Raw genomic sequence first — 16,457 nt, forward strand, 5'->3', positions numbered from 1 at the left:
ATTGATGACATTACATATTATGAAAAACTAGCTTTTGCTTTTTTATTTGAGATTTAAAAGCAATCTGAATTTTGAATATATTTTAACAACTCTTTTACTACTAAGCACTCTTAATTCTAATCAGATTAATCTAAAATATTGTTTACAAATTCCTATCTCCTTGTTTTCAAGTTGGTTGTCTATTGAAATGTCTTTAATTGTTCAGTGTAATTGTTCAGATATTTTATTCCTGGATTGAAAATAGGTGTAGAAAGTTACACTGCTCTTCTTAGGTACAATGCTGTGGAGACTAATATTGCATATGATTAAAGCAACAGTTGTGAATGGAAGGTAAAAGGTGTATAACCAATTAATGGAAAACCACTTACACAGTATGATGTTATAATCCCACATGGTCTACTGCATTTTCAGTTTTGGTGTATTTTCAGTGCTTGAAAAAGAGAAATAGGCCACTGTATCAATTTTTTCGTATTTTTCCTGTTTTTTTTAATAGAGGAGGCTATTATATACCCATTTCTTTAATGTTTCTGTCTGATTTTCTGTGTCCAAGATTCCTATTTTCTCAGTTCTCCAAGGATTTAAAATAATTGCTAGGTGAGACAAAACATTTAATTGCAGTTTGATTTTCTTGAATTTCTTCCTCCTTTCATGCTAATAGACCCAAGGACGCCAAGCAAGAAAACTACTGCGGAGGTAAAAATCTAGTTTTGGAAAATACTGTACTTTTTATCAGGCATTGCAGTACATTAAAGTAGTAACTACCTCAATTTTTCAAAACCGTTTTCTAAAGAAGCAGAGATATATGTCTTCATAGTAACTTTTCTTGATCTTCATGGTAGAATTTTGAAGCAACATGTGGTACCATAGTGTTAGAAGGTAGAATTTATTTTTGAAGCTCTGGTTGCAATCCAGAGACATTTAAAAAAACCAGTTCTAACAATATTGAATTTACAGGTGAAACTCGAAAAATTAGAATATCGTGCAAAAGTTCATTTATTTCAGTAATGCAACTTAAAAGGGGAAACTAATATATGAGATAGACTCATTACATGCAAAGCAAGATAGTTCAAGCCGTGATTTGTCATAATTGTGATGATTATGGCGTACAGCTCATGAAAACCCCAAATCCACAATCTCAGAAAATTAGAATATTACATGCAATCAATAAAACAAGGAGTGTACATAGAACAATATTGGACCTCTGAAAAGTATAAGCATGCATATGTACTCAGTACTTGGTTTGGGCCCCTTTTGCAGCAATTACTGCCTCAATGCCGCGTGGCATAGAAGCTATTAGCCTGTGGCACTGCTGAGGTGTTATGGAAGACCAGGATGCTTCAATAGCGGCCTTAAACTCTTCTGCATTGTTCGGTCTCATGTCTCTCATCTTTCTCTTGGCAATGCCCCTTAGATTCTCTATGGGGTTCAGGTCAGGCGAGTTTGCTGGCCAATCAAGCACAGTAACCCCACGGTCATTGATCCAGGTTTTGGTGCTTTTGGCAGTGTGACCAGTTACCAAGTCCTGCTGGAAAATAAAATCAGCATCCCCATAAAGCTCATCTGCAGAAGGAAGCATGAAGTGCTCCAAAATCTCCTGGTAGATGGCTGCGTTGACCCTGGACTTAATGAAGCACAGTGGACCAACAAAAGCAGATGACATGCCTCCCCAAATCAACACAGACTGGAAACTTCACACTGGACTTCAAGCATCTTGCAGTGTGTGCCTCTCCATTCTTCCTCCACACTCTGGGTCCTTGGTTTCCAAATGAGATGCAAAAGTTGCTCTCATCAGAAAAGAGGACTTTGGACCACTGAGCAACAGACCAGGTCTGTTTTTCTTTAGCCCAGGTAAGATGCTTCTGACGTTGTTTGTTGTTCAGGAGCGGCTTGACAAGAGGAATACGACATTTGAAGCCCATGTCCAGGATCCGTCTGTGTGTGGTGGCTCTTGATGCACTACTCCAGCCTCAGTCCACTCCTTGTGAAAGTCCCCAACACTTTTGAATGGCCTTTTCCTGACAATCCTCTCCAGGCCGCGGTCATCCCTGCTGCTTGTGCACCTTTTTCTTCCACACTTTTCCCTTCCACATAACTTTCTATTAATGTGCTTTGATACAGCACTTTGGGAACATCCAACTTCTTTTGCAATTACCTTTTGAGGCTTTCCCTCCTTATGGAGGGTGTCAATGATGGTTTTCTGCACAACTGTCAGGTCAGCAGTCTTCCCCATGATTGTGATTCCTACTGAACCAGACTGAGAGACCATTTAAAGGCTCAGGAACCCTTTGCAGGTGTTATGGCTTAATTAGCTGATTAGAGTGGGACACTTTGAGCCTAGAATATTGCACCTTTTCACAATATTCCTAATTTTCTGAGATTGTGGATTTGGGGTTTTCATGAGCTGTAAGCCATAATCATATTAGTTTCCCCTTTTAAGTTGCATTACAGAAATAAATGAACTTTTGCACGATATTCTAATTTTTCGAGTTTCACCTGTAAAGATCACAATTGAGCCCAAAATTTCTGTTGCTAAGCAAGACATTTGTTAAGTAAATTTTGCCCCATTTTATGACTTTTATTGCCACAGCTGTTAAGTGAATGATTGCAATTTTTTAGTTAGTAACATGGTCGTTAGGTGAATCTGGCTTCCCCATTGACTTTGTGAGAAGGTCACAAAAGGGGATCACATAACCCCAGGACCTCAACTGTCATAAATATGAAATCAGTTGCCAAGCATCTGAATAAGTATTTAAATGTATTGAACAAAACTAAAACAGGAACCTTGAAAGCTTTGAAGTAGCATTTTACAAAAAAAATTGAATTAGTCTAGACTTGGTTTCACTGAAAAATAACAGGTCTTCAAATTTGCTAGGCAAGCAGTTTTCAGTTTTCAACTTAGACCATATTATGACCATTCATTTATGTAAAAAAGATTCGCCTGTCATTGTTTAAATCTGAGTTCTCAGTCGAGATCATTGTCAATGCCTTGACACACTAAAATTTTGAAATACGATTTAGTTGGTATGAAGCTGCATTTTTTTAAAAAAAAAATTACATCAGAATCTCTGAACTACATCTGAGTTCTCTGTAGATACATTTATAAAAATAGTTAATCATTTGAACTCTTTTTAGGCAGCTGACCGTTTATAGTGGTGATTGATTGATTGTGATCAAGTCAGTAGTGACTCCTGATAACCAGTACTGACTACTCGTCATATCAAACTCTTAAGTAGTTTCAATTCGCACAATCTAATTTATAAAGAAACTTGCGCAGCTAAAACATTAAAACATATTTGAGTCTGATATTCCATAGCAATATCATCTTACCACTTATTCAAGCCTGACGGAACAAAAATGCTAGTGTGCTGTTTTCTGCTTGTAAGTGGTGTATGTATGAGATAAGATTCTGCAGTTGATGATGGGATGTGAAGAGGAGCTTTGGTTTGATCTGTACCACAAACCCCCCCCCCAAAAATAAAAAAAAAAACAATAAAAAAACAAGAGGACTGTTCTTGAGGGCAAATACTTCCTGAAACACCATTGGGATGGATAGGACTGTTGCATTTACATTTCAATGCATGAAGGATGATCAAGTGAAAAAACAATATAGTAAAACATGTAACTATCCAGTAAAATGATGCCGAAGAACATTTTCATTTCTCAGCTGAAAAGCAGTTTTTGAAAAAGGAAACAATTGCTTCAAGTTTAGCCTTGACAGTAGAGCGAGATACAAATGTCCTTGTATGTGACACACTCAGTTGATGAGAAATGCTATCAGATCATGAATAAATCAATTACCCCAAATACTGTTTACATTAAATCATTAAATACGGCATTTAAATCGTCTGTTATATAAAACATGACACTCTGATGTGTGACTCTTTGACACACGTTAACTCCATTTAATAACCTGGAGTTGACTTGCTTAAATTATCTCCTCTGAAGCTAATTGCTTCAGCCAATTGGATTAAAATCCTTTATTGGAAATAATATGGCACATTTTGTCAGCTCTTCTGTTTACTCTGGAAACTTGTGCATTTGACCTTTCATTAGGATAATGAAGCTGAAGCTTGTGACACAATTATGGATGAAGATTTTACAAAAGATGCCTATGATGGCATTGATCAGGCATTTGAAGGTAAGCCTACTTGTTTTATCAGGTAAAACTCAAGATATAATGCCTTTACAGTTTCACCTGGTGAAATATCAAAACCCTGCATCTGAAATTGAAATTTTATCCTAAACTTCTTTTCCCTAGTTATGCTTTGTTGGATCTAATCTGTATGATATACAACGTGCTGGGAACTTGTTACGTGAAGTTTTGAAAAATTGTGGACATATCTCATACTGTGTAATAGGCTTTCCATTAAACTACCTTGAACTGATAAAAATCTGGACTACTCTTAATAATGAAACTAAGTGGACTTATTTTTCCCTCAGATTGTGCCATTTTCCAATTGAAAGTCTATTTAGTGTAATAAATAGGGGATATGGCAGGGGCTAGAACAGTGGTGGAGAATCATCTCCTTTTTATTATCAAGCTCCACGATCATCTCCTTTTTATTATCAAGCTCCACGATCACCGGGGGGGGGGAGTGTTGGACTGCATTCTGAAGATAAGCAGAGTTTTTTGTGGTGGATCACAGCTTGTTTCTTTCTTCTCCTTCTTACTCTTTTTTCCCCCCACACAGATTTTCTTGGTCAGCCCTTAGGCTTAAATTTATGTCCCACTAACAGAGTGAGCGCCTGTTACTTGTCCCAGCTTCTGCCAACCTAGCAGTTCAAAAGCACGTAAAAATGCAAGTAGAAAAATAGGGACCACTACGGTGGGAAGGTAACAGCGTTCCGTGCGCCTTTGGCGTCCAGTCATGCCAGCCACATGACCACGGAGACGTCCTCGGACAAGCGCTGGCTCTTCGGCTTTGAAACGGAGATGAGCACCGGCCCCTAGAGTCAGAAACGACTAGCACGCATGTGCGGGGGACCCTTTACCCTTTACCTAACATGAATGGCAGTTTGCTTCTGTTTCGATAAGCCTGTTAGTGTTACAGAGAAGATTGTAGGCTGCAGGCTGGATTCAAAATCTCTAGGAGCACCAAGGCTTTTAGGTTAGCAGTGCCCTAGGCCTGGGCCAGGCTATGTATGACATTGAGGGCTGTTTGTTCTGTAAAATAGAATGCTACTGCCGCTACAGCTTGGAAGTATATGACCAGGTGTGCTTATGTATCTCTCTTATCTTTTAAAAGGAAACTAAGGCTCATTAACTAAAGCCTGGTGTAAGATACAGATACTTACTACTAAAGGATTGGAGGCCCTGGAATTTGTTTCGTATATTCAAGTGAAACAAAACTCAAAATTCTTCCACAACAAACTCAGCACAGGGAGCCCTTGACTTACAGAGCAGTTTATTTAGTGACTGTTACAACGGCAGTGGAAAAAATGTGACTTGTGACCGTTTTTCACACTTAACGACCGTTGAAACACCCCCATGGTCACATCATCAAAATTCAGAAGCTTGGCAACTACCCTGGGCTCATGCGATCACGTTTTGCGACCTTCTGACAGGCAAAGTCTCTGGGGAAGCCAGATTCATGAAACAACCCTTTTTACTAACTTAACAACAGCTGCAGTGATTCACTTAACTGTAGCAAGAAAGGTCGTAAAATAGGGCAAAACACAATTAACATCTGCCTCGCTTTGCAATAGACGTTTTGGCTCAGTTGTGGTCATAAGTCAAGGACTGCCTATGTTGGTCATCCTAAGCTTGCTTAATTTCAACAGTATAATTTATGAAGTTGACAGAGCTGTGCGTCTCTTGTTGAACAAATGGGAGTCAGAAAGCCTTCCCGATTTCTGTGCTGTTAAGATTCGTATCTTTCTGCTCATGCTTAGGGAATGGAAATTATACAATCATTTCCAAAAGTACCGTATTTGTGTAATGCTTCAGTTATGATTTCCGCATTAGGTGATCTTTGGCAGTTGGGAAATTGATAGCTTATTAATACCTGTTTTAATAAGGTAGACTTTTATTTCAAAGTGAAAAGTAAAGGAGGGAACGAGCAGCTGTTTGGCTGCTTGAAAATGATGTCCAGATAGATAACCTCCCATTTGACATACGGACTGAAAGCATGCCTCCCTTATAAGAAAGCAGCCCCTTAAATAGAGAAAAATATTGAAGTTACTTTTCCTGGCATACAAACAGATGTTTAGAAAGATAAGGAATGTCGCACATTTTAATGTGTACGTTGATTTTCCCTAGCCATGTAGGGAAAATCAGGATGTCTGTTCTTGAGTTTCTGATTTTATTTTATTTTATTTTATTTTATTTTATTTTATTTTATTTTATTTTATTTTATTTTATTTATTTTATTATTTTATTTTATTTTATTTTATTTATTTTATTTATTTATTTTATTTTATTTTATTTTATTTTATTTATTATTTTATTATTTTATATTAATTAATTAATTAAATAAATAAACAAACTTACAAAGCTGCCCATCTCACTGAATGTAAGATTGGGCGGCATACAACTAACACAAGCACAAAAAACATTTCAAAAAATAAAACAAAAGCAAGAGCGCAGGATAAAAACATTGCATTAGACATAATACAACCAAGGGACCTCCAAATGTGCTGAAAAAAACCATCTGCAGGTCCTTCTGAAAGTCTTAACAATGACGGGACTAACTTTACCTTAAGGGGGGTTGATGTTCCACGGGGTGGGAACCACAATAGAAAGGGCATGTTGTTTGGGTCCTGCCGAATGGGCCTCTTTAGTGGACAGGACCTGGAGCACACCCTTCCTGCCGGAGCTGGTAGGACAGGGAGATGTGGTTAGGAAGAGGCAAAGCCTCAAAATAGCCTGGGTCCATCTCACAGCAGAAGTTCCCCTTTTTATTTTTTATTTTATTTCATTTTGGAGAATCTTGCATGCATTTTCTTGTCTGTTTCTGTAAGCTGTCTTCACAATAAAATCAGCAAATATTAAGTTTTAGCAAATTTTATCTAACAATAAACCTGCAGTTATGGTAATTATAGGCCCTCCAATTGAGGCAATCTCCCACTGTTATTCGTAGCATTTACTTAGTGCTTTTATTATTTTGGCACGTTAAGGCTTGGCTTAGTTCTGGATATTATTCCTATGAATGTGGCCCTTAATTAACATATATGTATCACTAAGTGTTGAAAATTGCATTTTTCCCCCTTCTAATTCAGCAACATCCTAATAGATTCTATCATCACACATGGCATAAATTATCCCTCCTTATGAGATTCTAAATCATGCTGAAAGGTGGTAGGGTAAGTTCACATTTTCCCCTGGTTAAAGTCTAGAACCTAAGGATTTATTTAACTCTTAATTGTTTTTAGGCGTCAAGCCAGAAGTTAAAAATGAAGAGGAAGAAAAACGTCGAATTGAGGCAAGAAGAGAGAAACAAAGGCGTAGGAGGGAGAAAAATAGTGAAAAGTATGGTGATGGTTACAGGTTTGTGGTGGAAATATTGTCAATTTGTCCCACCCATAATTCAAGGGCATGTATAATAACAATAATATTTACCCTAAACAGCCTTGACTCTGTTTGTTTCATGGTGTTGTGTATTCAAATCTCGGGGTTTTCCTGCGGGGTGGAAGGGTGATTTATGGGTATAGTAAGCCAATAGTAAGCCATTATATCCAGGAAATATTTTGAAATCTCCAAGAAATCTTTGACAAGAATAGAATCCCAGTAAGCCATCCTGAGAAGTCACCTTGATAATTATTTAGATTCAATAGTGAAAAGGTGTAGTTTTGTCAAAGGTAGTTTTTTTTCCCTGGTGCTACCAAATCTGATCTGTAAAAATCCAGATAGCAGAGACAAGAAAATTCTAACCTTCTGGTGCCATCTGGTGGTTGTCTGGTTTCTTACAGTTCAGACTAAGTAACCCTATTTTTTTGTTTTTGTTTTTTAAAAAACCCATTACACAGTTTTATTTTGCTTTATAAGCTAGTATGGTAGCTAAAGATTTGAGCCAGAAAATTTTAGATTCAAATTTCACTTTGTCCATAAACTCGTGGTCTTCAAAACACTTAACTCACAATCTCACTTGTGATGGCTACATTTGTCATATAGCTGAAAAATGTTTTAAGTGTAGGGATACATTTTCATTAGTGTTTAAATGTTTGATAAGACAATTTCATTGATCAGAATATCCAGTTCTCTTGATTCCATTAAACTTTGATGCGTTAGCTATTCTACATGTTGCACTGACAATGTGCCTGTATCTTCCGCTAGAATGGCATTCACCTGCTCATTCTGTAAATTTCGAACATTTGAAGAGAAAGACATTGAAGCTCATCTTGAAAGTGCTGTTCACCAGGAGACTTTAGATCACATTCAGAAACAGACCAAATTTGACAAAGTTGTGATGGAGTTTCTGCATGTGAGTAACTTTTAATTCTGTAAATCCAGGGAGCTATAATTATCAGCTTAATCTTCTAGGTTAAAAAAAACCCCGATCGTCATAAACAATGAAGATGGGTGTAAAGCCAAGCATAGCTGTTACCTGTTTAAGAAATATTTGTACAATATGATTTTAACTTAATGAGGTTCATTGTGCGCATGTTGAAAAATATTTGATCTTCTAACATTGTCATCCTAACACATTTCCTGAAGTGGAGCTCAGATGATAAATTCTCTCTTCTGCCCTACCACACCCCTCACCACTGCTTAATCCCACCCTTGCTTGGCTATTTAGGCACATATTTTTGCCTTCCTCATAGTGCCATTTGATCGTAGTCTGCCATGTGATAAGGTTGTTGGGTCTATACCAGGGGTAGGCAACCTCGGCTCTTTTATGACTCAAGGACTTCAACTCCCAGAATTCCTGAGTCTGACTCAGGAATTCTGGGAGTTGAAGTCCGTGAGTCATAAAAGAGCCGAGGTTGCCTACCCCTGGTCTATACACTACCACAAAGCCAAGAGCCTTTTGTTACTGCGATTTGTGGAAGTGCCTTATTCTGGCTGTAAAAATTTTGAGTTTTCCCCCACATTCTATTGTGGAAACAATTTATGCCCTACTTGTCAAGGCGTGAGAGGAAGGGAAGAGAACAGGACTCCACTTTTGCAGAAAATAATATTCTTCTGTCCCTAATTTCATAGATATTTGAATCATTTATTTATTTATTTATTTATTTTAATTCCATTTATATCCCGCCCTTCTCCGAAGACTCAGGGCGGCTTACAAGCTTAGCAGTAGCCTTCATTCTATGTATATGCCTGCTTATTAGGGCTTTCACACACACCCCAAGCGGCATTATTGCAAAGTCAGCTTATTGCCCCCAACAATCTGGGTCCTCATTTTACCTACCTCGGAAGGATGGAAGGCTGAGTCAACCTTGAGCCTGGTGGGATGCGAACCTGCACTAATTCATTCACTAATTCTAATTCATCATGACTGATGAATCTAGAATTTCACAAAGTAGGAGATGAATAGGGAATCAGTGAAAATAATTTTTGATTCCTCCAAAAATATATTAATTTCTGTTTTAGGAGTGCATGGTGAATAAATTTAAGAAGACTGCTATGCGTAAACAGCAGACGACAAGCCAAATGGAAGCTGCTCAGATTACTGAAAAAGATGTAATGGAAGGCAAGTAGCCTATGAGAATAGGTGTTCTGTTTCAACACTGCTGTTCTATTCTATATAGACTCAGTATGTTTTGAATACCTGTCTCTAGATTCTATTACCAGTAAGTGGATAGATGACAGTAAGGCTCTTATTCTCACTACAGATGGTTAACGGCCCCTCATTCAGTGGCTGTTCAAAAGTTACAAGGGAGCTGAGCAAGTGGGGCATACGACAGGCTTTCAAAGTTTCAACTGTCCCAGCACCTATGCAAGTCACTTGATCACAAACTGGGAACGTGGCAACTGATTCACACACAAGTTGCAGCTTCCTGCAGTCATACGATCACCATTTGTGATTTTTCCCTATTGATTTCCCCAAGCAAAGTCAACAGGGAAGCTAGCAAGTTACTTCCGCCCTTGCTGCTTTTTTTTTGTCCCCAAGGAGCCTGACTGTGGAGCATGAGATTATGGAGATCTGATGCTCCATAGTGCTCACCAGGCAGCGTCCACTTCTGGCCATACTTGCACCACAGCAACCACTTACCGACCTGCTGGCCTTCTGGCGAACTACCCAGGACTTGTAACTTTCCGTAGGCTTCTCCATTGCCTTTGCTTGCTGGGAGCAAGTAGGAAGACATGGACAGATTTTTGCTTAATGTCCTGAAATCCTCATTTATTGATGGTAACCAAGAGTGCCGGGATTGCTGTTGCTAAGTGTGTAGCCCTGTTACACACTTTACATCTGCATTGCTTGGCAATGGATATTCTGGTCCCAATTACATTTAATTGAGGAGTTACTTATATGCACTTGTAATTTTTTCCTCTACTCCCCGCTTTTTTATATTATGCAGTAATTGAATACTTGGAAAAGTATGGCTGTCCCCTTTTTAACTTAAAGCCATATTGCTTCTCTTTTATATATTGAATCCTCACTTTCTTTTTGACCAAGTCTCAGATGTCTGTTCTAGGTGTTACAGCTGATGATCATATGATGAAAGTTGAGACTGTCCTCTGCTCTGCATGCAGCGTCTATGTTCCCGCACTACACAGTTCCGTTCAGCAGCATTTAAAGTCTCCAGAGCATGCAAAAGGAAAACAGGTAAAATGTATCTGCTCGGTTCCATTTTAGAAGAGTGGCAGGTGACAGAGGTCTAGAGATACGTAGTTAGGCACACTTGTCAGTTCTTTACGAAGACCCTTGATGACCATGTAAAATGTTAGCATAATTCATCAAAGAAAAAATAAATAAATGATATAGGTTACTACATTACTCTACCTTGATTACATCTTTGTTTGAATGGCTGATCTTATTTTATGTTGCTCTGTTCTTCAAATATATGAGAACTGGTAAAAAAATAACATTTGTACAAAGATGCTTAAGTTTTTTCTTTTCTTTCAAGAATGAAAGAAAGGATTGTTGCTGAATTTTCTCCCTCTATAAAATAAGAGAAAAATAAGTAATTTTGACTCCACTCTTAATTAGCTTTTCACTTTTATTGAGATTTATTTTGACCAACATTGGTATTAATTCTTTTATGTGCTTTAAAAAGCATACTATGGGGAGGATGCGGTAGCCCAATGCGTTTATCGGTGTCAAAAATGATTATTATTTTTTTTATTCTGTAGGGAGTGATGATCTTAACACATTTCTTTTAAAGAAGGAATGCAATCTTTATATTGTTTTTATAGGATGGGCTATAGATGAGTCAGTCAAAACGAAGTGGCAGGAAAGCAGGTCCACATGCCTGTATTTTCTCACACATTCACACAGCCTCCGTTAGTTATCTTAGGAATGCTAACCACACATCATCTTGTAAACAGTCAAAGGGAAGGAAGCTGTGGATTCCAGTCCCACCTTAGGCCTGAGAGCCAAATGGGCCAGTCGCTCTCACTGCAACTGACCTCACAAGGTGGCGGTGATGAGGAAAATAGGAGGAGGAAGGACTATTCAGTAGGCTTACTGCCTTGAGTTATTTATAAAAAATAATGTGGGATATAAATAAATACAGCGCTAGATGATTATCAAATTCATATTTTGTGTGCTACCATGTCTTCGGGGTATATTCTAGGTTTTGGTGTGTTTTTTTTCAGGCTGCAGAAGCTCTTAGTTAAAACAAAAACAGAACCTCAGAACCGCTGATTGAGAGGCAAAACTGTGTTGAGAGAAAAGTAGTTTTGTGTTTCGGTGAATGTTATTTCGCCCAAGTCGGTCACCGAATTACATCAGGTTCTCAGCAGAACTCGGCTATGATTATGAACCCAATTTGAAAATTTTGCAGATGCATGCAAACTTAGCCTGAGGAGCAAGAAGACGCTTCCAAACACAAAATTGCTTCCATGCTGCGTTGATAATGTGTTAAATAAAATATGCACGGGAACACAAAATATCATAACAATGCTGACAAAATGCGTGACATTTAAAATCCTATTATTCAGCTGCTGCTGAAAAGAGAGAGGGATTGTGAGTTTTATTTCAGATTGGAGCTGCCGTTATTCATCATTTACACTACAGCAAAGAATTTATATAGACTTTAACAATGTGATCCCCATACATATTCTTACTTACAACATTAAATGCAAATAGTGTTACCAAAACAAATTTGGTGAGTCCAGGAGTCCCCCCTTGACCTCTCATTAGTCTTTGATACATTGAACATGGTATCCTTCCGGACTGGCATAGAGAGTTGGGTGCAGAGGCCACCGTAGTAGTTCTCTTTCCTTCAGAGGGTGTTGTAGTTACTGATGGTTGGTGGGGGAAGTGATCTAATCGTAGACCCCTATTTTGCAGGATATCTCAGAACTCCTTCCTTTTTAACTCTTTCCATTGATGATATTTGTGTATTTCTGAGCCTGTTCCCTAAAGTGAAATGGTCATGGATTGGTCCTGGTGTCTGTAAGCTCTGAGGATCTAGATGGGATACCCAAATGGCTGTGGGTTTTGGACTTCATGGGTCCTGGAGCTGGAAAGATTTCATCTTTGACTCTGGGCAGGGTTGCACTAGCCTGCACTGGTAATGCGGTCTTCCTGGACTGGAATGTGGATTTGCATAATTTCAGTTTGTGTTCCAGTTGCACCTTTTCGTGGATTTTGGGGGGGGGGGATGGCTTATTTATGATCAATCACATTTAATCATCTCCTGACTGGATCGTTATACAGTTTTTATGTCCTCTGTATGGAACTGCCCTTGAAAACCCGAAAGCTTCAGTTAGTCCAAAATGCATTGGCACGGGTAGCTAAGAGTGTTTCTTATTCCATTGTGTCCATATAACAAAGTCTCTATAGGGTGCAGGTGTTGGTTATCTGTAAGCATTGGACTGGTTTACATGTGAGGCCAGCTTTTGCCCATACCATACACTCCAATAGGGAGCCCCCCACTCAGGTCTCTTCTTTGAAACAGTGTCATCTTGTGAGACCTTGGAGGGATGTCTTTCTAGTGCCTGTCCCTGCTCTTTGGGATGACATCCCCTCCCCCCAGTATATGGTTGGTCCCAACCTTGTAGTCATTAGAAAGGCAGGTGAAAGCAGGCTTTGGTCCCCAGGCATTTGGGTCAGGGTAAGTACAATTCCCAGTTACTGAGTTATATATTTTAGTGCCAATCACCACATGTTTTGTACTGATTTTGCACATATTGTTTGTGTAGGGCGGCTGGGAATTAGAACTCTTGAAAGAGGAGAATCAGTTCACTTTTTTTTAGAGCACAGGTGCACACACATCTGTAGTTCTTATGAAATTTGTCACAGCGACATATGGACAAGATGGGGTGGAAAGGGATGTGGTTAAAAGACAATGTTTATATAACAAGTGGAATGCAGTTTTAAAAGAAGTACTCCCATCTTCTTCTTCAAATTGGTTTCAAGGTTTCAGGGCTTGTCAGAACATATACCTTAAAAGTAAAGCCAAGCTTGGTTCAGATTGGAGTAGGCTGCATATGATCTCTTGAGTGGTGTGTCAGGGTACATATTCTAAAAATATGTGAAAATCAGTTAATGAAACTCTATGCATAAGTATTTTAAGTTTTTCTCTCTTTTCCATCAGCCTAAACACTGTAGCTGCTTAACAACATCTAAGGCATTTATGGCTGTTTGCAGTCCTGGCCTTTCAGAATGTCCAGTTCTGGAACTGGCCTTTCCCACCTTTCAACACTGTGGAGATTCCATAGAATTAGTTTGGTAATAAGTTGTGGTCCCTGCTTGATGGGTTTCAGTATAGATAGTCATGACAGATATTTAGATTTACAAGAATTAGTAAGAATTCAGCTTTTTTTTGAGATTTTTTTCTTCTTCAGTGGCAACTTGGTATATTTGACTAATTCATCTTTTGTTGTGATATTTTTTGAATGGCACTCTGGAATATTTACAGACTTACAAAGAACAAATCAAAAGAGAGAGTGTTCTAACTGCTACCAGTATTTTGAATAACCCCATAGTGAAGGCACGGTATGAACGTTATGTCAAGGTAAGTTTGTAATATGGATTAATTTTTCCAGCAGCAGAGACAGCAATGATTGAAATTGATGTGAAATTAATTTCTTTGAATTTAACAAATCCAAAACTACATTTCATGTTGGTCTAAAGCGTAGCTCACATATCAGTGGAAGGAAGAGCTGGAAAATTAAATTAATGTTTATAGATTAATCCAGTGAATGTATTTGTACATTAAGTTAGCATATATTTTCATGTTAAAATATTTTTGAAGCAAGCACATAAGCCTGTCTTTTAGTTTATGGACAAGGTATGTTGCATAATTTTACAAGGTTTAAAATTGCATGTATCAGTTGCTGCTCCACATGTATTTTTTAAAAAATTGTTTTAATATAATTTTAATATGATAAAAGGCAAAGAAGCCAAAGACAAGCAGGAAACAACCAGAAAAAAACCCCTAGAAAGTTATTAGTGACATAATTAAAGCTTAACACAAAAATGCTGATCATTCTTTTTATTATACTAGTTGAGAGCTAACTCATAAAAAGTGAGTATATCTGAATGATCGAAAATGGATTTTGCTGTCTTTATGGCATTGAAAAATAATTGTTTTTCTGCCTCTCCCAGTATATCCTCTTTAAATACCTCAGATATTTTTAACAACTTGATGGCGGTAGGTTTATTGGCTAGTTTTGGTTTTAATTATTGTATGCCGCCCAGAGTCACTATTGCAAGATGGGCAGTCATATAAATTATTTAAATAAGTGCACGCTAAAAAAAATAATGACTTCCAACACAAAACATAACTTGCTACTTTCAAATTAAATTATTCTAGAATTACTTTTATCATGTCAACATAAATACTTTCATCCCAATATGTCTTGAGACATTTGACCTAGGAAGTACAATTGTCAAAATTACCCTTCTGAATCATTGATTGCTGCAGTTAAGCTAGACTTTATAATGTCTGGATTTTATGTCTATCTAGTTGAACCGTCCAGAAGGACTAGATAAGGAAATATGGTTGTACTGAGTCTACTTTCTGCTCCTGCCTTAGTTTTTTGTTCAGTTAGTAATGTACTTAATTTCAGTAATAATGGTTTGAACAAATTGCAAACAATGCAAATAGACCATTCATGATCTGTAGATGAATTATTCTCATTATACGTTCTTGATTGTAAAGTGGTCCAAATTTAATGGAATGAAATTGAGAAGATATAGGATACAGAGCATGAAATGTAATTGTGGTTTTACGTTATTTGCATTTTGATTTTAAATACTGTTGGCCACCACGTGAAATAGGTGGCCATATCAATTGTAAGTAAGTAAATACTGAAGCTACTCCTGCTTGTTTTCACCATGAATTGGAATTGGGAGTCCAATTTTAGATTTATTTATTTTATTCCTGTCAGTACACATTTTGGTGAGCGGGGTTTGTTTCTGATTGGCTTTAATTACTGATTTTTTAGGGTGAAAATCCATTCGAAGTCACTGATCAGAGTGCAGAACAGCAAGGAGAGGAAGAAGAAGACAAGGCCAATGAACCCGCGGAGGAGGAGGAGGAAGAGGAGGAGGCAGAAGGGGGGGAAGAAGAGGAGGAAGAAGCAGAAGCTGAAGAACAGACTGACTTCACTCTTGACCAAACGGAAGACAGTTAAATGCAAAACATTTCGCACAAGCCAAGGAAAGTCCTACTTTTACTTTCCTGTTCATGCGGCTAAATGTAAAATGTAAAATTTCTTAACAAGCAAAGACTGTCGTTATCCTTGCCCCTTTGCATGTACTTCGTTTGAAGAAGTCGTTCTGTAATCTACTTCCACTTTTGCTTAAAAATGGAAGTAAACCCATTTTTAGTAGAACCTTTCTAAGTGATCTTGCTGTTAGAGCTTACTATATATTGTGTATCTTGTGAATGTTGGTTTTTTTTCTTGTTTCTTGACATTGATTTGGATACAAATAAAGTAGAAAGTTTAAATCATTTCATCACAAAGCGTTTTAACTAAATGCAACGTAAATGGTTCTAGAAGCCTAAATATAGAATTATGTTGTGAGTGTGCCTGTCTCCTGGACTGCATCCACTCATTGTAAAGTACATATTATGACTTGTAGTTTTTTTTGTGTGTGTGTGTGTGTGGTGAAATGTACTCGTTTGTAACAATAAAACATTCTAGAAACCACGATGTCCGGTTTTAATTGTAGACCCAGCAAAATTTGCCTATTAAATAATATAGACAATAATATTCTCTATTTCTTAAGAGACAATAATTTTTTTTATTAAATAATATGGACTTTCATTTCTGATACATAAATGTTTACTCTGAAAAACAGTACGCTATTTATAACTAATAGTGTCTTTAGCCATATCTTCACAAGTTTGATCAGTATTCATACAATCTTTATACTGAGCATTTTGAGGTAAATCTGTCA

The 16,457-nt window shown here is 37.6% G+C and overlaps 1 protein-coding gene across 3 annotated transcripts in view; it reads left to right on the forward strand.

Annotated features, from left to right (window-relative positions):
* Positions 1–16,207, forward strand: part of ZNF326 (zinc finger protein 326) — a 34,155-nt gene extending 17,948 nt beyond the window's left edge. For 2 of the 3 annotated variants that reach the window (XM_081324958.1, XM_081324957.1), the window contains exons 5-10: positions 7,372–7,486; positions 8,273–8,420; positions 9,530–9,629; positions 10,576–10,706; positions 13,969–14,064; positions 15,500–16,207. In XM_081324958.1, the coding sequence (XP_081181084.1) occupies positions 7,372–7,486; positions 8,273–8,420; positions 9,530–9,629; positions 10,576–10,706; positions 13,969–14,064; positions 15,500–15,688 (779 nt within the window). In that variant the 3' untranslated portion in view covers positions 15,689–16,207. Of the gene's footprint in view, positions 1–658; positions 694–4,053; positions 4,139–7,371; positions 7,487–8,272; positions 8,421–9,529; positions 9,630–10,575; positions 10,707–13,968; positions 14,065–15,499 lie in introns of all 3 variants that reach the window. The other variant, XM_081324956.1, reaches the window with a different exon arrangement.
* The last annotated feature ends 250 nt before the right edge of the window (positions 16,208–16,457 follow it).

The sequence above is a fragment of the Vipera berus genome, assembly GCF_964194415.1.
Source record: "Vipera berus genome assembly, chromosome: 3".
In the NCBI taxonomy this organism is placed as follows: Eukaryota; Metazoa; Chordata; class Lepidosauria; order Squamata; family Viperidae; genus Vipera; species Vipera berus.